The following is a 24,023-nucleotide window of genomic DNA, read 5'->3' as shown; positions in this document are numbered from 1 at the left end:
TGTAATGTATTAAGGTCTCTCTTAGGGATTGTTGTACTCTTTTTCCTTCACTAGGCTTGTATCCCAATTGGGCTTTTCCTAGTAAGGTTTTAATGAGGCTCTCTCTCTCAAGTTTGGCTCTCTTTTATTTCTATAATTCAATACAATGTACTTTTTTTAAAATTTTAGGAAAATTAATTTTAAATTAAATTAGTATAAGTAATAATTAAATTAATTTCTAGTTGAAGTATTGATATACTATTAAATTTTAAATCTAAATTAGGTGAAAATAAATATCATTATTTAATGTTGTATGGTGGGACACAGTGAGACCCTTGTAATAGTAATTTAAGAGCCCATGCATTGGAGCAAAATCTGCTTCAGGCTCTTAGCAGGCTCTTAAGTCTGACGTGGCACATGAATAGTGTAGAATAGTGCTGAATAGTGTATAAAAGCCCAAATAAGAGCCTAAGCATTGGAGTTGCTCTTAGAATCCTTTTTTGGTACGTACCTGTATTATATTGTTTCAATTAATGCTTTGGAAAGTGTAGGATACAGGAGTGGTTAGTAGGTAACCACACTGTCCCGTTTCTCAAGTCAAGTGTAGACCGGGGCTTGTTTACCTAGCGTGTTTGTTTGGAGTCTTGGTCTTTTGACTCTTTTCTTACTAATGTTTAATAGTATTTTATTATTTACAGTAGTAAAAACAGACTTCATGGCCCAATGGATAAGGCGCTGGTCTACGGAACCAGAGATTCTGGGTTCGATCCCCAGTGAAGTCGTTCTACTGGGAATATTTTTTTCATTTCATTCGAATTATACATCTTATATACTTCATAGTTAATATTATACTAGATTTTTAAAATATAGGTATGAACTATGAAAAGCGACGATGATCATTCCATTCGTCAACTTATTTATATTATTTCCATTGATAAGTTTTTTATTTAACATTTTGGCCAATTCGTACATTAACCTCTCCAAAAGGCATGTAATTAAATTAATAGAAATATCAAATACCGGAATACCATTAGTTTACATCTACAATTCACAAGTAACTGGGTAATTTATATGGCACATATATCATATGCATAATAATACCTCTATTTTTTAATATAAAAAACTAGTAATTTACAATAATTAACTTCAAAATAAATCCAGTATCCCACTCTTGAAAAGAACTATCCAACAACATTCACATAATAAATCTGGGTATGCAAAATAGCATTTGCCTTGCTGCATAGAATAATGAAACACAATCACAAGTAATTATGAAGAACAAAAATGATAAGTGACTAATAGAATCGTCTCATAATTTACAAGGTGAAAATGATAGGAACCAAGATAACTAATTGCCCTGAAAAGTATTTTCCAATATCAGCAACTTCCCTAGAAGCTTGATTGGCGCATAAATGAGCATATTTTTCACCATCCCCGTGAAGCGGTAGGATTCAATACATGCTGCACCCACCCGTGCTATATAATCTGAGGCATGCAGGTGTAACAGCTAGTACACTTCAAAGCAACGGCCCATAGCGATGTTCACATTGTCATTAGGTGTTTTCTGGTTCAGATACCCAGGGCTAGGGTCACATAAGCTTGTATTCTCAGGCTACAAAACTCTCTTCAATAATTTCTGGACCTCTAGCTTGGTTGGCACGCGCTACAAATACAAAAAGAACAAGTTAGATACCAAGAGACTTGGTGTATTTAGATATCAGTTGAGTAAAACATGAACAGACTTTCAACTCGATTCGCAAGATTTCCATTCATTTTTTATCTTGAAGTGCACGAGAGCGTCTGTTCGCATGCAAACTGGTAGCCAAACACACCCTTAAACTCCTCTAAGTAGTGTACAAAGCTATAAATGCTGATGCAAGATTCAGAACACACATACTTATCATCCTCACCGAACAACTATGCATAGTATATATTCATATAGAATGTTGATTTTTAAAGCTTTGTGGAACCAAATATTAAACATTACCCCTCTTTTTGAGCTTGTTACGGAAGCTTCTTTTCCTGCTAAATGCAGTCTCCTGCAGTAAAATATTAAATATCACTCCACAAATTTTGGAATCTATGAATAATTCACAGTTGGAACTATGTGACCAAAAATGCTGTTTCAAAATTTACCACAGGTTGACCAAGGTCTGCTGCCCGACGAACTGCATTAACAAGCTCCCTGTTGGATTCAGTGTACATGCTTGTAACAAGTCCAAATTGGCCAGCTCTAGCTGTACGACCAACCCTGTGCAAGAAGTCTACAGCAGAGGTAGCAAAGTCTGCCTGAAATACATGAACAGCATTGAGAGTGAACACCTAGATAACAATATAATATAACACCTAACAGACTTTAAAAATGAATACACAAGAAAATACTATAGAAAGCACGGTCATTAATAGTAGTGTGAGAGGTCATAAGATGAAGATAAAGGAGTGAGATGCAATATGCATGCATGGTCATGTAATGATTTAAGAGTCATAAATTAAATATGTGTATTCAAGATAAATGGATGAAGGAACCATGCAAAGAAACCAGGTTGCCATGCCAATGTTAGGCAAGAATCCTTTTTATACACTCTTCACTCTAGAATAATAAAGAAAACTCCTTGGCATTTGTAAATATCCAGGGTTCCAGAATCCAGAAAGTTCCTTGAGAATAATACATTAGAACTCTCCATAGGAATAGTTTTTGTAAATATGTAAGATGCTTTGTAGGGAAAATTCTAGATCATTGATTGTAGCCATACATCGGTTGAGGTTAGGGATTATAGGGGAGGCATCATTTAGCCAAGGCATATAGTGGTAGAGTTTGTGAGCAAGATAGAGATAATGTAAAGCACTCTTGCCATCTTACTTTCCCAAACACACTCTTCAGACCTAGATAGTGAAGCTAACTTGGTTTTCAGCCAACTGCAAACAAAGCTGTGTTGGAGCCATGCCACAAACATGATAGAGTGGTATCAAAGCAAGATCAAGATTCAAGAAGGTGCGATATTGAATCTGGGGTATTTAATGGAAGGGACTGATGATAGGTACCCGCATCCTATAGGCTAGGTAGTTGAGGGAGTTTCACTTAGTTAAAGAGTGAGATTATAAATAAGAGTTAAGAGAGTATTATCATCTTTTGGGATCATTTAAGAATAGGGATTTAAGGGATCAGATTACTCAGCATCTTTTCTGTTCTAGAATAATATCAATTTCTACTATTTCTTGGTTGGGTTCTATCATTGGTATCAAAGCACCGATTCAGGTGCCCTGAAAATCTAGCAAACAGCATTTGAAGCAGATGGCTGGCAAGAAAAGGGAGGATTACAGGGGTTGTTCCTTGTCACCACAAGTGAAGAAGGAAGTAGGTGCACTTCTGAGAGAATTGATGAACGAGATGGCAGATTGGAGAAAGGAAGATGAGAGAAAGCAGAAGGAGGAACAGGAAAGGAAAGAATCGGAGGCCACAGCAGAGGCAGAGTGAGAGGCAGCGAGGCGGAGAGAACAACAGCGGAGACGTCACGGAGGAAGTCGGAGACAGATATAATAGTCTTGAGTCTCATGACGACAGAGAAGCAGGAGCAGGACAACAGGTGGGTGGACATCCTCGTAAAGCAGCTGCAAGACACGAAACCTACAAAGGGGGAAGAAGGCATCCACCGCCATCGTACGGTGAATCTACATTGGGGGTAAAGAGTGGCAGGACCCTGCATTTCCATAGCAGCGGGGTGATTGGCAAGTTGTCTCAATCAAGAATCACAATGTTGAAAGAGAAATCAGAAATCAGCTCCAAAAGGGCTGTCCCAAACTGTGGGATAACAGAAGAGAGAAAGAAGAAGCGGGGGATGGAGACACGTCCACCACCAAAACCACTTAATGTTGAGAGGTGCATTCAGCGAATGGTCTGTCGTCATGAACGGTGAAGAAGGTGAAGTCCATGTCGTAAGGGCAACAGCGACGGCTGCTGAAACAGAGGGCACACTTGCAAGATCAACATTCTTTGTGGGTCAAGCGAATTCTGTTCGAACAACCTGACGGAGGAGGGAGGCCAAGCGATTGGGTCAACCGACCCCTTCCAGAACTGGGATCGGGGATATCCGCCACCAAACTGTCAGAATCAGCTACTTGCGAGGTGCAAGCAGAGCCAGCAACGAATGTATGGGATTTTTCCAGGAGTAAGTGCATCACGGAGAAGAGCCGAAATGAGTGGGTACCAGCTGAACCCCCATCCAAAACGAATGGGCCAAGCCCAAATCACTGATGGGAGGAATTAAACGTGAACCTGGTCATCCAAATGTGTTGGGCTATGGAGTGTGAAGCTAGTCAGCCAAAGCTTAAAGTGGAAAGGAACAGAGAAGAATCAAAGAAGTTTTGTAATTTTTCTTTGTATGTATTTTGGATTAATTCTTCAATTCTTTAGCTTGTATTCCAGCCTTCACCTGAGGACAAGGTGAATTTTGAAGAGGGAGAGTATTGATAGGTACCCGCACCCTATAGGCTAGTTAGTTGAGGAAGTTTCACTTAGTTAGAGAGTGAGAGTATAAATAAGAGAGTTAGAGAGTATTATCATCTTTTGGGATTTAGGGAGAGGAGCTGGGACTCTCGGATTACTCAGCATCTTGTAGTTTACTTGAATAATATCGATTTCTTCTATTTCTTGGCTGGGTTCTATCAACTGAGCAGCTTGTTGAAAACGTGATGGCAAGGAATACTATAATTTCTGCTCTTTGTGGCAAGAAATCACAAGGATCTATGATGGAAGCAAACCCTCATTTGGAATAGTTGAGATAAAATCTATGGAGATTCTTTTCCAAGGTTGTTATGCTATGGGGAGTGCCTCTGAAAAGGAGATATTTTCTACATAGGAGACACTTCCAAATAAATTAAATAAGCAAAATATGGACTATGAAGAAACAGTAAGATCATAAGCAAGATATATTGGTTACTTTCCTGTTTATGCACATTGTATTTCTATTTTCTGATTATAAAGTAAAACTGCCATTTGATCAAAATATAAAAGCTGATGTTTAATCTTACTTTTTGTTTGTTTTGCAACTTGGCATGAACACAGTTTTTGCTATCACAGAAGCTATTATGACATGTAAAAGGAGTGTATACCTGAATAACATGCAAGACATTTGGAATGTCTACACCACGAGCAGCTGCATCAGTACATACAAGAACACCACCTTTCTCATGGAAATCAACCAAGGTCTGTGCGCGCTCTTCTAATGTGCAATTCTTATGATAAAGTAAACACTCAATCCCTGACCGTAGCAATATCTTTGCAACAGCATCAACAGCCTCAACAGTGTTGGCAAACACCATTGTTCTGTGAACGCCACCAGCATTATCCAAATATTCGGCTGTGAAACCGTGCTTCACAGCCTTTATGAGTTCACCCACCTGTGTATCAACCGTGACTTCAATCCATCTTTGCTCCAATCTAAAAATTGAGAAGCCAAAGTAACATATTAACTCACAATCAGAGATGCATAAACAAGGACACTATTAGTAGCAGACTAGAATGGGTAGGGTATCACTAAATATCACAAGTTCAATGACAATGTACATATAGTTAGTATGTTTCAGTTTTTCAACAAAGAAAGGATGCATCAATAACTAATGCTTTAATTGTGAAGTCACATCATTACCCTCCAATGAAGATAAGTGAATGATTAGATAGTATTCTATGAAAGACTAATCAGAAGGGCATGTTACAATTGTAAGATGAGAGAGAGAGAATCTGAAAAGTGAAAACTGTTTAGTGTTTATTAGTACAATCAGAGTAGATCGGGCATCATCCTATTATAGTTCTGTGAATCTATGAGAAGCTTTTAACCGAAGCTTAAGAGCACAATAGCTACCTCTAACAAACTGAGAACTAACAAACAAAATGCACTAAGAGATAATAACTGAAAGCTAACTAATTATATGTGAAATAACACCAAAGAGTAGAGAAGCACATATATGTAACATTCCCTCCTTAATCTCAGGGTGGACCGGAAGGAGATAACGCCCTGAGTTTAATTCAGAGTTCAGAGAACCTCTGTTTGGATAAAGCCGTAGTATCTGCTACTTGCTCATGAGCTGGAATGTGAGATTTAGTCATTTAGAGTGATTTAGTCAGAACTTTTCCCTGACAAAAAACACATCTAACTCCATGTGTTTTATCATACACTGCAGTAGTGAACTGTGACTTACTTTCTAGGCATTATAATCTCTGTGCCTAATTTAAGGTTCACACTAATGATCATACTTTCTAGGCAATCACCTTGATATCCTTATGGACACTAAACTTAGATTTTAGAAAAGAGTCTTGCCATTTATGATTATAGTAATATTTGCCTTAAAAGTTTCTACATATACATTCCATTCGCCTTATCTTCAGTTCACATCAAATGGAACCATTAAGACATTTAACCACTTTCCTATTCTAATATTCTTGATGGATACATGCCATTATTTCACCACAGCAATAGCTGGGTAACAAGTAGAAAGAAAAAAAGTGAAACACCGTTCCTAGTAATAACTAATTAGTACTGACATGGAGGAAAATAATAAAGCACCTTGGATTATGACAATGAAGATAGTTTCCACTAACCCACTTAGCACCAGGAAACATATGTTTCAATATTCCTCCAGCTGTTTTCTTTCCATTCTCTGGAAGTGTAGCTGCAACAAAAATATACTGTTTACTACGCTCATAATTTTTCCTTGCCCCCCTTCTCCAGTCTCTCCGTTTATCAGATTCAGCTTCATTATCAATACTGATGATATCCTCACTATCATCATCAACATCCTCTTCTGAGATGGCTTCAGTTGGAAGTTCCTCTTCCCCTTCCGAAGCATCATGTGAAGACAAGGATGATTCAAGTTCCACTGGCAACTCTGATACAGTGCCTTTTGATGACGAGAGTTTTTCATCATAGCGGAGCAAGTTTATCAAGCGGATTACTTTATTCTGGAAGCTCCCACATAGAAGCATATCAGCTTCATCAAACACCTGCCAAATAGAAATAGAAATAAAACATTACAAGTAATAAGAATGAAAGCTTAAACTAGGCATCTTCTAGATCGGCACAGCCGCAGATCATAATGCAAGAAAGATACCACATATTTGACACCACGCATAAATTCCATGCGGCGAGATCTATCCCGATCAACATAATTCAGAAGAGTAGCAGGTGTCGTCACAATGACATCAGGTTCTCGAGTTGGCCATCCCTGAGCCAAAAATATTCTTCGTATTAAGAATCACACACAGAAAATTCAAAAAGAGAGCTAAAATCTTGTATATAGAAACAACAAGGCATTCATATATAACTACAATTCCATAATGATAAACCAAAATACAGAAAATGAAATAAAACAATAAGCTAAAGCATCACCATTCACTACCTGTCTGCCACAAATGGCTGCCACACTAACTATGGTTTCACCAGTGTCTCCTCGGAGTCTGTCAGCCATCCTAACTACCTGCTCACACAGTTGCACATTTGGACAAAGGACAAGCAGAATTTTCCGAGGCGAAAACCCATCTTGGTCAGGTACAGCATGTGGAGAATGTTCCTGGGCTAGCTTATCAATAAGAGGAGCCAGGTAACTGTATGTCTTACCACTGCCGGTCTCCGCTGCAATGACCACATCTTTCCCTGACAGCACAGACGGTATCGAAGAAGCCTGAACACACAAAGAAGAATCATCAAAATGCCCATATCATAGTCCTCAGCACCAGAAACAAAAAATCAACAAAACCCAGTTATCAGCTCAAGCATAAACACAATTAGTAAACAAAATTGAATTTTTATATATGGGTATGACTCAATTTCAACGAAAATCACAAAGGGAGCACGAATTGACAAAAGGGTCATCGAAAAAATGAGTGAAAAAGTAAACACAAAAAGTAAACAAGATTGAATTTTTACATATGGGTGTCACTCAATTTCAACGAAAATCACAAAAGGAGCAAGAATTGACAAAAGGGTCATCGTAAAAATGAGGACCTGAACGAGAGAGGGTCTTTTGAAGCCAATGTCAGAGAGACCTCGAGAAAGGGTATCAGAGAGCCCGAGTGAACTCCAGAGAACGTGTTCTTCAGCAAAGAAAGTGTCTCTGCCATTGGAAGAAGCTTCTGGTGAAGAAGAAGAAGAAGAAGCAACAAGCCGTGACTGCGTTTGGCGTGGAAGGGTTAGAGGAATGAAGCGAGGTTTGAAGTTGAATAGAGAAGGCGAGGTGGCATTGCGAAGAGAGGAGTAAGCATGGGTGAAGTGAGAGAAGAATTGGTAGCGAAGTGGGAGATTTTGGAGATGGAGCATCGAAGCAGAACGGATAACAATCATTTGGAGTTTCTTTCTTCTTCACTGAATAACGATGTTAGTTGAGAAACAAGCAGAAATGCAAATGGACATAGAGGGGTTTAGGGTTTTAGGGAGACTACACATTTTTAACCATGGTTATTAAATAACAATTGCTCGTTTGGTACGCCGTATTAAGCATTATTGTATAAGCTTATACAATACATTATGAACTTATCGATTGTTTGGTGCTCAAATTGTATTGTATAAGCTTATACATCAATCTCCTCTTATACATTAAAGTGATAGATTATTTAATTCACCCTATAGATGATGGATAAGGCATGATAAGAGTGTGATGTATAAACTACTTGAATATATTTAATCAACCGCCACCATAACCATCCTCCACCACCACTGCCGCCGCCACTACTAGGGGTGGAAATAGGCCGAGCCGAGCCAAGCTTTGCGTGGCCTAGGCCTGGCTTGCATTCTCTTTTCGTGGCCCAAGCCTGGCCTGTGGCCTATCAATAGACCAAATTTTATGGCTTGGCCTGGCCTTTTCTAAGGCCTGACCTGGCCTACAAGCCTTCTTAAAAGCTTATTTAACAGACAATTTTATCAAAAGAATGTCATTAGACTAGCGGGCTAATAAGCCTTTTATATATCATTGCACTTTCTTTTCAAATAAACAAATTGGTATCATTGCATTTTAAAAACTAAACCTATATCATTGCAGGAGAGGTGGACTTGGCAACGGCAGACGGCAGTGGCGGCTGTCTGCAGCCCGCGTTCTGTGCGGCTGAGGATGTGCCATGTTGAATATGTCTGGAACGTTTTTAATCTAGATTAGGGTAGGGACTTAGGGTTTTCTTTTATACTAAAATATACATCAGTTTAAAAAAAATTATATATGATTATATTATATTTATTTATAAGTAGGCCGGCCTATCAGGCTAAATAGACTTTTTAAATTGTTTGGGCTTGGCCTTTTAAGTTAAACAAGCCTTTTAAAAAGCCTAAGCCTGACCTTTTTAATAAACGAGCCGAGTCATAGGCCCCTGACGAGCCACCTGACCTATTTCCACCCCTAGCCACTACCACCACCACCATTGTCGTCACCACCACCATCATTGTCCCGCCACCACCACCCTCCACCACTACTGCCACCACCACCACCACCACGCTCTACCATTGCCACCATCATTGATACCGTCATACCACCACTGTCACCGCCCCCCATCCTCCACCACTGCCGCCATCACCACCACCGTCGTCGCCGCCGCCACCACTACCCCCATCGGTTATACTGACATACCACCACTGTCGCCGCCCTCATCCTCCACCACCACTGCCGCCACCACCCTCCACCACAGCCACCATCGCCGCTACCGCCACTACTTGCACCACAACCGCCACCACCACCATCCACTACTACCACCACCATCTTCCAATACCACCACTACTACCATCACCATTGTCGCCACCAAATTATACAATATATGATCAAACGTTGTATAATATTAAAATTTTGCCAGACCTTATCCTATCAGACCTAATACAATCATATCTTATAATATCAGGCCTTATACTACACAGCGTACCAAACGGGTCCCGAGAGTTTTTTGAGTGCTTACATCGTTTACTACCTATGCCTCAAGGAAAAAACTTAATAAAGTTCTTCATCATCATTGTAAATGTAACGCCCCAATTTCTCAAGTGAGGAGTTACATTAGTAACCTAACAAAGTCTAAGGACTATTTCGTAATCCTAAGAAAACACGATAATTTTTTTCTTTTCAAAACCACTAAACACAGTTTAATACATAACATAGTCTTAATTAAACAACCCGTTCCCGACATATAATAATAGTGTCTTACAATAGCATAAGCAAGTTTCCAAAATAAGTACGCACACTTAAACAGTGGTGAAAACAAGGTTTTAGTAACAGAGTTTTCAGATAACAAAGAAGACTCAAGCATAAACTACTAAGAGGAAAACTATACAGCTTCTTCCATCCTTGCTCCGCCGGTTACTATCCCTCCTCCATCTCAGCATGGCTAAGCATCGCCAGAAGACTCTTCATCGCCTAATAGCGTTAAGCGCCCAAATAACAAGTAGCAAATAGAAAGGGTTAACTCCATGCAACTACCACATATAAAGGAGAAAATCATGCTATTCAAATTTAATTACCTAGCATGGTAAATAAACTAGCAACTTAAGTTAATCTAGATATCAAAAAAAACCAGCAATATAACTAAACTCATATATCAACAACTTAACATAGATTAACTCATATAATAATAACCTCAACAATATAACATCAAATCAGATATCAATAAACCAATAACTAAAATCTAACAATATAGGGTCATGTGTTAGTTCCCTATAATGCAACTATATGATGCTACCAAAATGGATCGATCAATAACGTCTCACAAGACGGAACAATCACGCGGGACCACACCCACCTCATCGCCACTTAGCGCCACTACAGACGGAACAATCGCGTGGGACCACACCCACCTCATCGCCACTTTAGAACATCTCGAAAGATGGGACAATCCCGCGGGACCACACCCACCTCATTGCCACTTTATAACGCCTCGAAAGACGGGACAATCACGCGGGACCACACCCACCTCATTACCACTTTCCCTATATGTCAAGTCAGTAAACGACAATTTCCAAACCAATAATCAACTTAGAATAACACATGTTATTCATAATTTCAATAATCAATGGCCGAAGCCCCAGAAAACGGAGACGTGTGTCTCTATTGTTTAACAATGGTCTTAGCCTCAGAAAACATTTGTTACAAGTCTCAGAAAACATTCAACATAAGCAAGTATACAACATAGCAAGCATACCAATATTTCAATCAATTGTCAATCAAATTAAACACCTTCATCTCAAACGCATGCAGTGCGATAAAAGCATGCAAGACTCAAAGACACTCTATACTGAGTTACCCTTACCTTAGTCACTTTCTTTCCTAAGTTGCGACTTCGATCCAATAACATCATCGCTTCTCGTACAGGCTAGCTTTCCTTCTATTCTTTAGCTTCGACACGAACGCGTTATCGTACTTCGTATCCTTAGAAAATTACTCGCTTTAAAAAAATGCTAAGCTCTAAGATCCCAACTTCCGATCCAAAGCTCAAGAATTTTTTTTACTAAACACTACTCACTCAAATATCTAATGCTATTGTCAAATTTTTGTGTGAGAATCAATTGCTTCTAAGTTTCTTTTTTTTCCTACTATTCATGTTGTTGCTATTTATAGAAGTCCGAACACAATGCTTAAGGGTGAAGAATCAGGCAATAGCTTGAGGTGGACATGCAAGAGGTTGAACGTGGAGCACAATTAGAAGTTGAATACATGCAAGAAAGGAGGAGCTGTAAAGCTATGCCAGCAAAGTTTTACTTCAACTAACACTACGTTTGCCTTATCCTTGTCATGCTTGCCACCTTTACACCTCCAGCTTGAATTCATTCTTCAATTTTTTATTTCATTTGTTTCATAACTCACCACTTCTCTTTTCTACTACCAAGTCTTTTCGCTGCAACAATTTGGTGAAAGTATACATCTGATATATTTTATTTAAAGTCCACTAAAATTAGACGAAGAGAACTTAGTGATTAGGACATATTGAATTCTCTAAGTCTAGATTGATTTTGGTAGTGTAGGATTTAACTCGTAAAGTTAAGAGAAAAATATTAGAAAGATGAATCATTATCCTAAAAATTATTAGGGACTCTATGATATAAATTAAAATCACTTTGAGCAAGTTTAAGTGATCAAATGTAGAAGTGTTAACACTTAAATATACATTTATATATTCGCCAAATCACAAACTTCCCTTTCTTCAATTTTGTTACTTTCTTCTTCTTCTTTTTAAGTCACTCATGTGTGACTCTTCTCTTTTTTTTTTCTATTAACTTTCCATTTTTTTTTATTTATTTATTTAGGAAAATAGATAATAATAACATAGTCATAATTATATAGACACACAAAGCATAATAACCAAATCAACTTAAGTTTAACAGTGTTTATCGCTATTAAACCGATAAATAACTAGTTAATTAAACGCTTAATTATCCGGTCTTATAGTAAAGGTTGTAGAGCCTGAAGAGACTTGGTAGAAGAATACTTGTAAGAATAAGTCTTGTAGGATACTTGTTGATTTTAGAGGATACATTTAGTTCTGGCTAGGGAGTGGAGGTAGCTCAAGCCTTCAAGGTCAACCAATATAAATCTCTTGAGAATTGCTCTAACCATTACTCTTTACTTGTTATTTATTCGGCTGTGTAATAATAAAGGGTCTTGGTAAAAAGTTTTTGTGAAAATAATTTTATACATCATCTACAGCTTAAGAATTTTGTGAAAATTTCAAGGCACAATTAAACCCCCTTCTTGTGTCCCTATGTTTATTTCAACCTTAACCGAAACGTCGGAATCTGGAGTCATTTCCATAAAAAAAAATGATTTGGTTGAGTCAGATTTTGGGTAGGATGGTTGAACAGTTATGTATCATGGGTAGTGTTGGTGGACTTGCAGCTAAAGAAGCCTAGAATTTTCTCCGAAAGGGGTAGCTTCCGCAAGGCTACATTATTTTTTTCATCTATCTCAAGATGGATGATGTCAGGAGCCTTAGGAAGAGAAAAAGCAATTTGTTCATATCTTCTAATACAAAATGATTTCAAAGTTAAAATGTGAGTTGGCAAATCTCTCCTTAGTCTGGGATAAATACTTATCTCGAGGCACTTTAATTCAAGAAAGCAATTTGACTCAAAAAGGATGCCACAACTTCCAATATTTGCATGTTTTCAAACTTCAGATGTTCAAGGAATGGAAAGAGTGTCCCTGAAAAGGAGTCATAATTCTTATAAAATTAAACCCTAACAGCCTCCAGCCTATTCAAACCAGACATATGTAGGCTCTTGAGAGAAGGTAGTTTTTCAAGTGAGGGAAACATACAACAATGCTGACAACTTGATAGAGATAATTCAGTCATGTTGCGGAACGAAGAGTGTCCAACCCATTATGGAAACCTTGTGCCCCTATAACTGGATACCTTTGGAATCTTCGGGTTTTGGTGAGGTTGTAACCTATAAAGAATATTCATTTCAGTTATGGAACCAGTGTCATCTGCTCCAAATGACAACTCAAGTCTAGGTGGTCGAGATACTTCTTATCCATTAGCCTTGCCTCCAGTGCTTCATTATTTCTGGTAAAACTCTCCAATTTTATAATCTCATGTGATCCATGACGTTTTGGAAGTTTTCCCAATTCTTTGATTTTCTTCTCTTCATGCTTGCCTATAATAAAGGAACTCAAATACTGCAACTGACCCATACCTATAAGAATCTTTTTCAAACAATAAAGCTGATATCAATATGACACAAATTTATAAGATTTTGCATGTCATTAGACAACATCTTCAACTTTCTACAACAGAACAAATTTAATGTCTGCATATTGAGTAAACCAAACAATGACTCTGGTAATGTCTTTTTGTTTGTCATACAGAGATTCAAATAACACAAATGAAGCATTTTACCCATAGAGTCAAGTAATGTATTAAGATCAAGAAAATTATGAAATAGCAATGCTCTCAAGCACATTAAATTTGACAGAATGATGCAATGTGCCTTCTCGCTGTTGATAGGAGGGTCGCCAAACCCAGTTGACAAAAATGTCCTAAAAAATTTCATCGTACCAAACATTACAAAGTTTTCGGAGACTTGATCAGTAAATCTATAAAATGAAAAATAACGATTCTTGATAATGAACTTAATGTCATTCCCAAGCACTTCTGATATGCAATGGAATTCTCCACTGAGTAGGGTTTCTAAATCATGAACAACATTCACAAAATGCTCATTTCCTGTGTTGTAGTGCTGAAAAAAGTGATCTTGATGTTAAATTGTAGAAATATGATCACAACTGATTTCTTCCCAGAATTTCCACTTTCCGAAGGCACTAAAAGGTCTCCTACCATCCATAATAGGATTATTAATTCATTTTTGTCAAACACATAATCCGTAGGAAACAATGAACAATAAACAAAATAACGTTTACATTTGGAGGTAGACAATTATAATTGATTTCATTGCTGCTATAATATTTCTCTCATTTTCACAAGCTTTCCAAATGTTGCTATTCAATATACTATTCCAGTATTTGATAACACGTTTACCTCACAATGCGGCTCCTAGGGGTAAAGCTGCTAAATGTGACCCTTAATACCTTCTAAAAATTTTCCTTCCAATTTTTTCAAGAGTTGTGATTCCACTAGATTCTAATGAAATCTATACATAGTTTGCAAAAACGGACAAAAAATCATCATCTGAAGTTTTTTTGATGGTAACCTTCTTGGAATGTTTGAACTATCAGAAGCAACTTTTTCACTCTGTGTTGTCACAATGATTTTTCTTCCAGCAGTCCCAAAATGAAGAGGTTTTAGAAGACAATTACAATCTCTGATGCATGGGTACGACCGTTTTGGCCGCGTACCCGTACCGGATACGTACCCGGTATGCATACGCTACGGGTACGCATACGATACGTACCCGGTACATACCCGTTACAAAAAAAAGGGTTACGGGCCAAAACGACGTCGTTTTGGCCTTAAAAAAAAGAAAATCAGAACCCTAAATCGCGTGAAAAGAAGGAAACCCAGCAGAAGAACTCAAGAAACACGAGAGAAGGAAACCCAGCAGCCACCTTCGTGCACTCCTGCGCCGTCCTCTCCTCCGCCGCTCCTCTAGGTCTCACCGCCTGCCACCACCGCAGATACCCGCGCTCCTCCACATCATTTTTATGTTGCTTTTTTCCTTTCTTTGTTCTTGCTTTGCTTTGTTGAATTTGGTTGAATGGTTGATGCCCTGATCAATTTTGATTCTGTGTATTGCATAGTGGTTGAATCTTGTCAATTTTTTGGTGGGTCTTGCATACAAGCATTTTTCTGTTTAGAAAGTTCCATTTTGAACAATTATTTGGTTTTATGTTGTTGTGGTGTGGTGTTGAACAATTATTTGGTTTTATGTTGTTGTGATGTTGAACAATTATTTGGTTTTATGTTGTTTTGTTGAACAATTTAATATTATGTCTTGGATGTTATTTTAATTAGTTATTCTTTTTTTTTGCATAATTTATTTATATTTAAATATTATGTATAAAAAAATATACATATATCTAACGTACCTGTACCCCTATTTTTTAAAAAATCGCGTACCGCGTACCCAATACCGTACCCGTAACGGGTACCGTACCCGTACCCGTGCAACACAGATTACAATTAACATAATCCTCAATCCAAATATCATCCAAAACTAATAAGAATTTCTTCCTTGTTAACCTTTCCTTGAATTAACTACAATCCTTTTGCTTTTTTTTTTGAGAGCCAATACTTCATATATTGATTAACAAACAGAGGCTGAGTCTACAAGGAGAGCCTGGTCAACAGCCAGGGGAAAATTACTCCACCAACAACTTGATGGATAACTAACCGCTAAGGAAGCTAAAATGTGGGCTACATTGTTCGCATTACGCCTAGCATGCACTATATCTATAACTTGGAAAGAGCTTGCTAAAAGCTTACAGTCATAAATTATACTGTCTATCTCAGGTGGGCATGCTGCAGACTTCATGGCTCTGATGATGGTTTCTGAGTCACCTTCAAAGACCACATGATCCATGTCCAAGTCTCTTGCCATTGATAAGCACCAACGCAAGGCCATAGCTTCAGCTACTAGCGGGTCAAGACATGAATGATGAAAATGAGAAGCTGCCAATAAAGCCTCAGCTGTATCAGAACGTGCAATCAACCCAAAACCTGAACCACCACTGCCAGACCAGCCCGCATCGAAATTTATTTTAATAAAATTCAGAGGTGGGGCTTGCCATCTAATATTCTTCTCATCTCGCTGGTTGTTTCTGTTTTGCTGTCCGCGAGCCTCCTGTGCTGCACTCCATTCTTGTAGACGCTCCATGGCAGCTGACATCGCCATAGCAGGATGATCTCTTTGATTGTTAACTACAATCCTTTTGCTTGAAACATATTTATATAATTCAAATTACAATCCTTGTTGCTAATTGCCCTTGTGATAGTCTTCATAACCATGAGAGTATTAGATTCATTAGAGACACTAGCTCGTGCTCATAAATCAATTTTTAGACCAGCTGAGCCGAAACAGTTTTGCCCACCCCACCCATAACAAAAATAGGTAGAATAGATACTTGACCATCACGCTCATCATTCTCTAACAATAATTTGACCAAGGTGTCTTGATCCTTAGAATAGATACTAGATGCATCTACAAGAGAGGTAGATAAAGTTTTGATGACATCCTTTAAGACCAAGAATATGTTTCAGATTGAAAATAGATTCTAGTTTGCCAACTATCCTTTCAAACCTTTTGTCACGTCTTTTTTAGACGCAACTTCAGTAGAAAAAAGATCTAAAAATCGTCAGCACGATAAATATAGTCCATGAGGTCTTTGAGCCACTCCTTCACCGCAACAATTGCTATCTCTTTCTGATTTGCATTGTTTAGCAGCTCTTCAACAACGTACAAGTTATGCGTCAACCCTCGGAGGGAAGAAATTTGACAAACTCAACAATAATTTGACAAACAATACTAATAGATGCAAAGAGAAAGGTTCCACCAACGGTTGACATGAGAGAAGATCTAAAGTCTACCAGTGAGAGGTGGAGGGGTCTCGTTGTTAACGGTTGTATGGGCGGCAGACATTGGACGAGCGACGACTGATAGTAGGCTACCATCACAGTTGAAGAGACAATGAGAGGTTCTCAATTCTAGAGGGATGTCTGAACATAAATGCCAATTATAGAAACTAGATTCTAATATAAATTTGCACAAATAAAAAAAATACTAAATTCTAATATAACTTTTTTTTAGAAATTAACTTTTTTATAATTTTATTACACATATGAATCTAATAGATGTCAAGTGAATTTTATGTGTGTAGGTAGATAGACACACATACTTATAGATGTTGAACATGTACAATTTGATTGTTAGAAAAACATGGATTATATACTTGTTAAAAAATGCTTACACTCCATAGAATAATCTAGAAGTTTCTAGAAATGTTTTTAATTTCTATGTGTAATATGGTAAATATTATAAATAATTTACATGTTGTTAGAATTTTTTACGAAATAAATATTAATAATCATATCAGAGGAAAAATAATTTTAATGTGTAATTTATATGGATTAAGAATTTAAATATAAAGTTGCTCCAGTGGGTCAAGAACCACTCCTTTGCTCTTCCAGGGTTCATCACAGAACCAGTGAAGACACATTGGGGAGCGACATGATTCAAGAGGAAGGAGATGTAGAAGGAGGCGAAGCGCGAGTGGTAGTGACAACTCGAGTTGGATGTAGAAGAGCAGCATGATTTCTGATGTTGACAGGGAAACATTCGATGATTTTTGACTTTTCTGAGGATAAAGAAACAATTATTGCGGGTCTCTCTAGAGATTTCTCTCTGTCCCCAAGCTTCCCTCCCACGGTGCTCTTTCCCTGATTTTCTTTTGCTATTTGCAGGTACATTGCTGCCTTGGAGACTCAAGATGACAATGAACTTTGTGTTGTTGTTGGTCCTCTCTCTTTTACTGTGGGGTATCCTATGATCCTGGATTTGTGGAGGGGCTCACTACCACTCCTTTAGAGGGTGCTTTGTGAGTTTCTTTTCCCCGAGATCATGTGAAAACCCCTAAGGCTAGGGTAACGCCCAAGAAAGCCGAAAAAAGAGGTAGAAAGAAATAAGGGTCATGTTCAGAGCTTCAGTGGGATTGCGTTAGTGAAAGGCGTTGATGCAGAGCTGATAGAGATAGTTAATGGTACTGTCGGTGGAGCTATTGGAACCTTATAGGTTTTTTTACCAGGGCTTGGAGTATTGTCTTGATGGGGAAGCGATTAGACATGGAGTATGATTGCACAGATCATGTTTCCTTCTACAAGGATGAAACCTAGATTAATGCGCGCAAGTCTTCTTCAGGTAGTAGAGGGAGGGTCCTGGGTGTTGTTTGGTTTTAGGGGTCTTTGAGGGATTGTGGTTTGTGCTTTGGGTGTTTATCTATTGGCATCAAGGGCTTCTTTTTCTTCTCGGGTGTTTTTCTGGGTTGGGTGTTGCTCTTTTTGAGTTAGGATGTCTCTATCATTGCTAGTTTTAGATCCCTTTTAAGAAGGGTTGTATACCACTGACATTTTCTCATCAATATAATTCATGCCTTAAAAAATTGATTTTATATTAAATTATTAATTTTTAGATTTTGTAGTAATTTATGATTTTATTAATTGTTTTTTCAAAAGTAAACATATTTATTTATAATAAGTCTTGAGGAGGGTTGTATACAACTGACATTTTCTCATCAATATAATTTATGCCTTAAAAATGATTTTAAATTTAATTATTAATTTTTACATTTTGTAGTCATTTATGATTTTATTAATTGTTTTTTAAAAGTAAACAGATTTATTTATGAGTTAAAAAAAACAGATTTATTTATAATAAGTCTTGAGGAAAAACCTCAAGAAAAGAAAGAATCAAATCATCCAAACAAAGCAACCCATAAAACGGACCAGCAACCAAAAAATCCCCTCTAAAACAACCAAGACCAAAAGCAACCCAAAAAAAAAAAAAAAAAACTTAGGATAACAAACACCCACGACAAAATTTAAAACCTGAAGGATTTATGGCATTCAAGTGGTATTGTTCCAATCTTAATTTCTTTATCAGCTACTCTATCAAAATAAAATACATATTCCAATCTTAAGTTTTTTTACAATGGTTATAAAACACCATTTTTAATGTTATTTAGTCATATAACGTATGTGTTGGAAGTGCAAAAAGTACCACAGCTAATTGATAAGTTGGTGGTTTATATGATCACAAATAGAGATGTGTATAAGAGACATCGGTTGGATCATGAGATGGTGTAGTGAAAAATAGGATTGGTAGAGATCAAATAAGAACAAGTTTCTTCCTCTTTTTGCTATACTTATGAGTATTGTGAGCATTGTTGTAGAGACTTTATCATGTATACATTATGAGTGCACAATACCTTTCATGCGGTTGTTAACACCTTAAGGAGTAAACCTGACACTGAATTGCACTGAAGTTTACAAAAATTTTGCTATCAAAGCAATGGTTCTTCCACAGTGAACTTCCTTCCAAATTTTTAAGAGTTCCCAATTTTGTTAGGAAGAAAATGGTGGTCGTTACAAAAGCTTTGCACTGATTAAGAGCATTAAACCGATCCATGAATGACAAGTAAGTATCATGATAGTCTAGTATGAATAATCTCTTTTACTGCGTGATATTGGAAACTTTTTTTTTGAAACATGTGATATTGGAAAATAGATTATATTTTATCTACCGTCAATTTCATAGAACTTTAGCGATGAGAAGATGGCCAATTTCTATACACGTTGGATAGGCATCCCTTCAATGTGGCCTATAATGTGTTCTTATAGTGAACCATATATAGAGGGATCCAGTTTTCTTATAGTGAACTGATAAGAAGTGAGGACACAAACTTAAAGGTGAGCATACATGTGGGCAAGAAATAAAAAATGTGAAATGTGGGCAAGAAATTAAAATTTCGTGGACATAAAAAAACCCAATTCAAGCTTGAATCTTGACTATGAAATTTGTGGATTGATAATATTAGCTTTTTTTAAACCATAAACAACATAGAAAGCCCCCAATTTCGAGTTTCTTCCGTCTTGATTGTTGCCCCACAGTAAGTGAATCCGTATTCTTCCGCACAATGGCAAGGGTCACCGTTGCCACCCTACTTGGAAGTGGCACACAAGCTTGAACGACGAGGGTCCCACCTGTTGTGATACCAAATGAGAGTTAGTTGAGTATTTTATAAGTGAGGTGACTCATACACCCAATGTCTTAAGGTTTTAGGTGAAAGATGTTGTGTCAAATTCACTTGTGGTTTACTCTTTAGCCCAATGTGATGATCCACTAAGTATTAATCATCTCCTTTGACTCAACAATGGTATCAGTGCCGATGGTTAGTTAGACCATGATGACGAGAGAGCAACTAAGTAAATTTCATCGATGATGATGCTCTTATGATCATTTATTTGAAAAGAGAGAAGACCTAACTGTACGCGTACCCGATAGGTCTGTCTTAAAAAGGACAAATAATTTTTTTAAAATATAATATTGTAAATTGTTTCAAACTAAAAAAAACAACCACTTTTCCTATGTAACTAAAAAAAAAACTAAACAAACAACAGGTTTATCTGTTTTTGACCCGTTAATAGACCGGTTTAATGTCCCCGTAGGATAGCTCAAGTGGTAGGAGCTGAGGGACATATGGGTTGGGTAGTGGGAGATCCAGTGATCAATTTCTAGTGGGTGGAATTTATCTTTCCGATGTACAAAAATAAAATAGACCGGTTTAATGGTCATTCCAGACCGGTGGTCAGTCTGGTTATCGGTTAAACTGGTCGAACCGACTTGTACCCTGGGAAAAAACTTATTTGTGAGTTCTGTTCATACTTCATACCTAACCTAATTATAAAAAAATTCTTTACTTTGAACAAACACTTTGGGAGCAACTCAGCAAGATGCAGGTATTCCCAATATCTTCAAAGCGTTGTCTTCATCTTTCTGCTCACTGTTTCGATTCCAACCGATTTCGTGTGTTATATGTAGGCCAGTGACAGGTTTAACATCAATTCCCAACTTGAGCATCTTCAAGCCAAGTATGTTGGAACTGGGCATGCCGATATGAACAGATTGTAGGTTTCACTTTGTGTTTTTCCTTCAATTATTGACTTCAATTTTTTTTTTGAAATTATTTGGTAACTTGTGAATTTGCAGTGAATGGGCAGTGAACATTCAGCGTGATAGCTATGCTTCATATATGGGTCACTACCCCTTATTGTCATACTTTGCTATTGCGGAAAATGAATCTATTGGAAGAGAACGCTACACCTTCATGCAGGTTCGTTCTCTTTTTTGTCTGTTGAAAACCCTAATTACTTTGCTGTTGAAGTTATGTTTGTTAGTTACATAGTGTTATAAATCGCGGATTGTGGAAAATAGCGGAAAGCCAAATATCCGCTATTTCAAGTCCTCAATAGTGGCAAATAGCGGAATAGTGGTGAGCCCTCATAGCGCTACACTATAGCGCTATAACCGCTATTTGACAACACTCTAGTTTTTTGTTGTTGTTATGTTATTAGGGAGGTGGAATTTGTCTTGTTACTGCTTTATTTTTATTAGTACCTCTATTTGTCCTATTTTTCTGAGAAGCAGTGCTTTCCTTTTTATATATTTTCCTGTTTGTGTATGCCGATGGTTTTGAGATGCATGTTTGTTAGCTTGTTATTCTCATTCGTGGGAGATAGATAGGACTCAAGTATGCATTATGTTAAGTAGCAGCAGTTTGAGTGCCCCCCTCTTACTTATTTGGGGAGGTTTGTATCATAGATGAAGTGGTGAAGTGAAAAGAACAAGTAGAAGGAGGCATGAGTATATCTAAATGGTCAGATGGTTAGTATTTTGTCTCATAGAGCTTATACCAGTATTTTTTGGCAGTTTTGAAGGAAGCAGTAAAGTTCGTGGCAAAACATTGGTAGATATGTGTGAATTGTGAAACCAGGATCTTTTATGATAGTGAAGAAATTTTCCTTTCTAAATGGAGTAGTTTGATTAGGTTAAGATTCTCAGAGTTTGTCATGAGATTTAGCAATAGAGATACATAATGGATTCCTACAGACATCAACTTGTGGTTGGTTGACTTGCTATTAGTTGATTACATGTTCAGTACATTTTGATGTAGTTTAATAGTTTATCAACCTTTTCCTTGGTATTCAAGTGTATGGACAATTGATTGTTTCTTGTATGCAGTGGCTGAATACTATTTCATCATTGTCCTAACCTGTTTAAATTAGTCTGCCCTTTCAGCCACACACAATTCCGTTGGGGTTAGTCTCGCAGAAATACTTGTAGGAATGCTGTGGTCATAAATGGAAGGAAAGAAAACCCTGCCCTTCCATTGACATGCTTATCTTCTAAGTTCTAATAAGTGGTTTGGACTTTTTTTTGGCGGGGGGTTCAGAAAAGAAAGAGGGATGCACTTTTTTAATGTTTGTGAGTTTTAGTCTAAAGAGGGGAACAGAGGGTCAGGGAACAACTGCCTCAGAAAGCTCTTTCAGAGTTCTTCCTTTTCCCACCTCAGTTTGTGAGCTTTTAGATGGTAGATGGTTATCTTTCATTTTGTTTCTTTCCTTTTATATCCTTTCTTCTCTCCATTTAATACAGAAGAGGCACTATTAGATGGAAGAAAGAAATCAGTACGTTAGCAGAGAATTATAATTTCTCTTTAGAGAAGATGAAGAAATACAGAGAAGAACACACAAACTCATCAGCTAAGCAAAGCTACTTAAACCTCTTTGCATGTCCGACAAAGATTTCTTTGATAGAGCTATGGTTAGCACCATGTAGAGGCTATGATATCTTATTTACTTTATCTAATTGGATAAGCAGCAACGAAAACTTGTGCTCAAAATTCAGGCATTCCTTTTTAATCATGAGCACCAAGCTACAGCCTACATTATATAGTCCTCCAATTGGATTTTTACCTTTATTCTTCCCTAAACCTTGGAAGTCACATAAGAGAAATTGCTTCGAACTCTCTGCACAGTTCCTAATTTCACGAAAATTACCAGTCTAGTCCTCCAAAGATTACACTAAATTAGTCCTTTTAAAATTAAGGTCTCGTCATCTTATTTCCTTTGGGATTTTATTTATCAAAATTGTGACTGAATTTATTCATGCAAAGTTGTAACACTTCAATATTTGAGGAATTAATTTGGTGACAAAAATCATCGAACTTTGGAGGACTAACGTGGTGGCAACTTTATCTTTGGAGGACCAAATTGAGAGTTTATTCAATCTTTAGTTTACATTACACTAGTTTATTGTAAACCATGAAGAACATTATTGATACTATATTTGCCATGCAGTTCTGAACAAATTGAACTTTGTAATTTTTGTTCTATTTTTTAATTTTAATGTCCTTATTTAGGGTTTCTTGTCAAGTTGCTTTCTGATTCCTTGTTACTAAACACTGAGCTATTGGATTGGAATAAAATTGTCTACTGGCATCCATACTAAATAATGATGTTGTTACTTTTTTGACAAATTCTACCTTTTTCACAGAAAATGCTCCTGCCTTGTGGTTTGCCTCCGGAAAGAGAGGAGGATTAGAGGTTCCATCTGGATTACAAATGGATCATTACTGTGTTAGTAGCCATTGACCATTTGTTGTACTGTGTTATCTGATTCAGGAAACAGATTGTTGTGTGCTGCCTTGATAGGAGCTTGTTCCATTTCACTTTTTTTTTCCTTCTAGATGCTTATGTTTCAGTTGCTATGGAGCTTTAAAAATTTGGTCACTGAGGTGTTGAGTTTAGTTTATTAGCTGTTGTGTTTGCATACCATGTTAAATGTGTAAATGGTTAGTGAACAGGAGTCTGTTGATTACTGTTTTTCGATACAATATTTAGTTTTTAAAAACAAAAACTGAAGCTTGTTTGTCACAAACTGGTTTTGAAAGCTGATCTTAAATGCCATTTCTTATTTTAAGTTTTTAAAACAAAAAACTCATCATCTCAAATGTTTTCGGTTTTCAAGTTACAGGTGTTACAACTTTGCCAAACATCTAATTTGAACTATTTTTTTCTGTAG

The 24,023-nt window shown here is 37.3% G+C and overlaps 3 protein-coding genes and 1 non-coding gene across 5 annotated transcripts; 2 read left to right on the top strand and 2 right to left on the bottom strand.

Annotated features, from left to right (window-relative positions):
- The first annotated feature begins 688 nt into the window (after positions 1-688).
- Positions 689-761, top strand: TRNAR-ACG (transfer RNA arginine (anticodon ACG)). The gene has a single exon. It is a non-coding gene; the product is annotated as a tRNA-Arg (tRNA).
- A 433-nt stretch (positions 762-1,194) lies between these two features.
- LOC130748247 (DEAD-box ATP-dependent RNA helicase 22) lies at positions 1,195-11,476 on the bottom strand. Of its 2 annotated transcripts, none has more exons than XM_057601428.1 (8): positions 11,246-11,476; positions 7,372-7,653; positions 7,084-7,197; positions 6,540-6,976; positions 5,089-5,416; positions 2,116-2,268; positions 1,967-2,018; positions 1,195-1,642 (listed from the first exon to the last, which is right to left on the bottom strand). In XM_057601428.1, the coding sequence occupies exons 1-8, from the start codon at positions 11,291-11,293 to the stop codon at positions 1,587-1,589; spliced, it is 1,470 nt and encodes a 489-aa protein (XP_057457411.1). In that variant the 5' UTR covers positions 11,294-11,476; the 3' UTR covers positions 1,195-1,586. The 2 variants fall into 2 exon arrangements, with proteins under 2 accessions (XP_057457411.1, XP_057457410.1); XM_057601427.1 differs by lacking the exon at positions 11,246-11,476 and adding an exon at positions 7,977-8,387.
- A 1,925-nt stretch (positions 11,477-13,401) lies between these two features.
- LOC130743716 (uncharacterized) lies at positions 13,402-16,283 on the bottom strand. The gene is made up of 2 exons (XM_057595943.1): positions 15,783-16,283; positions 13,402-13,656 (listed from the first exon to the last, which is right to left on the bottom strand). Exons 1-2 carry the CDS (start codon positions 16,281-16,283, stop codon positions 13,402-13,404), a joined length of 756 nt encoding a protein of 251 aa, XP_057451926.1.
- A 4,481-nt stretch (positions 16,284-20,764) lies between these two features.
- Positions 20,765-23,731, top strand: LOC130749571 (uncharacterized protein At4g14342). Its single transcript, XM_057602949.1, has 4 exons — positions 20,765-20,899; positions 20,982-21,067; positions 21,150-21,273; positions 23,496-23,731. The coding sequence occupies exons 1-4, from the start codon at positions 20,894-20,896 to the stop codon at positions 23,541-23,543; spliced, it is 264 nt and encodes an 87-aa protein (XP_057458932.1). The 5' UTR covers positions 20,765-20,893; the 3' UTR covers positions 23,544-23,731.
- Positions 23,732-24,023: the final 292 nt, after the last annotated feature.

The sequence above is a fragment of the Lotus japonicus genome, chromosome 3, assembly GCF_012489685.1.
Source record: "Lotus japonicus ecotype B-129 chromosome 3, LjGifu_v1.2".
In the NCBI taxonomy this organism is placed as follows: Eukaryota; Viridiplantae; Streptophyta; class Magnoliopsida; order Fabales; family Fabaceae; genus Lotus; species Lotus japonicus.
The sequence above is the reverse complement of the archived record's forward strand: the minus strand, read 5'-3'. Positions and strand labels throughout refer to the sequence as shown.

Bases quoted from the DNA above. Each gene is read 5' to 3' on its own strand.
- LOC130743716 (XM_057595943.1), bottom strand. From the start codon at position 16,283: ATGGCGATGTCAGCTGCCATGGAGCGTCTACAAGAATGGAGTGCAGCA. The intron at 13,657-15,782 runs GTTAGTTATCCA...TATTGATATCAG, and splicing joins ACATTTTAGCTTCCTTAGCG to CTTTATTGTTTGAAAAAGAT.
- LOC130749571 (XM_057602949.1), top strand. The intron at 21,068-21,149 runs GTAGGTTTCACT...GTGAATTTGCAG, and splicing joins CATGCCGATATGAACAGATT to TGAATGGGCAGTGAACATTC. The intron at 21,274-23,495 runs GTTCGTTCTCTT...CCTTTTTCACAG, and splicing joins AACGCTACACCTTCATGCAG to AAAATGCTCCTGCCTTGTGG.
- LOC130748247 (XM_057601427.1), bottom strand. From the start codon at position 8,312: ATGATTGTTATCCGTTCTGCTTCGATGCTCCATCTCCAAAATCTCCCA. The intron at 2,269-5,088 runs GTATACACTCCT...CATGTATTTCAG, and splicing joins ATGTCTTGCATGTTATTCAG to GCAGACTTTGCTACCTCTGC. The intron at 2,019-2,115 runs GTAAATTTTGAA...ATTTTACTGCAG, and splicing joins CAGACCTTGGTCAACCTGTG to GAGACTGCATTTAGCAGGAA.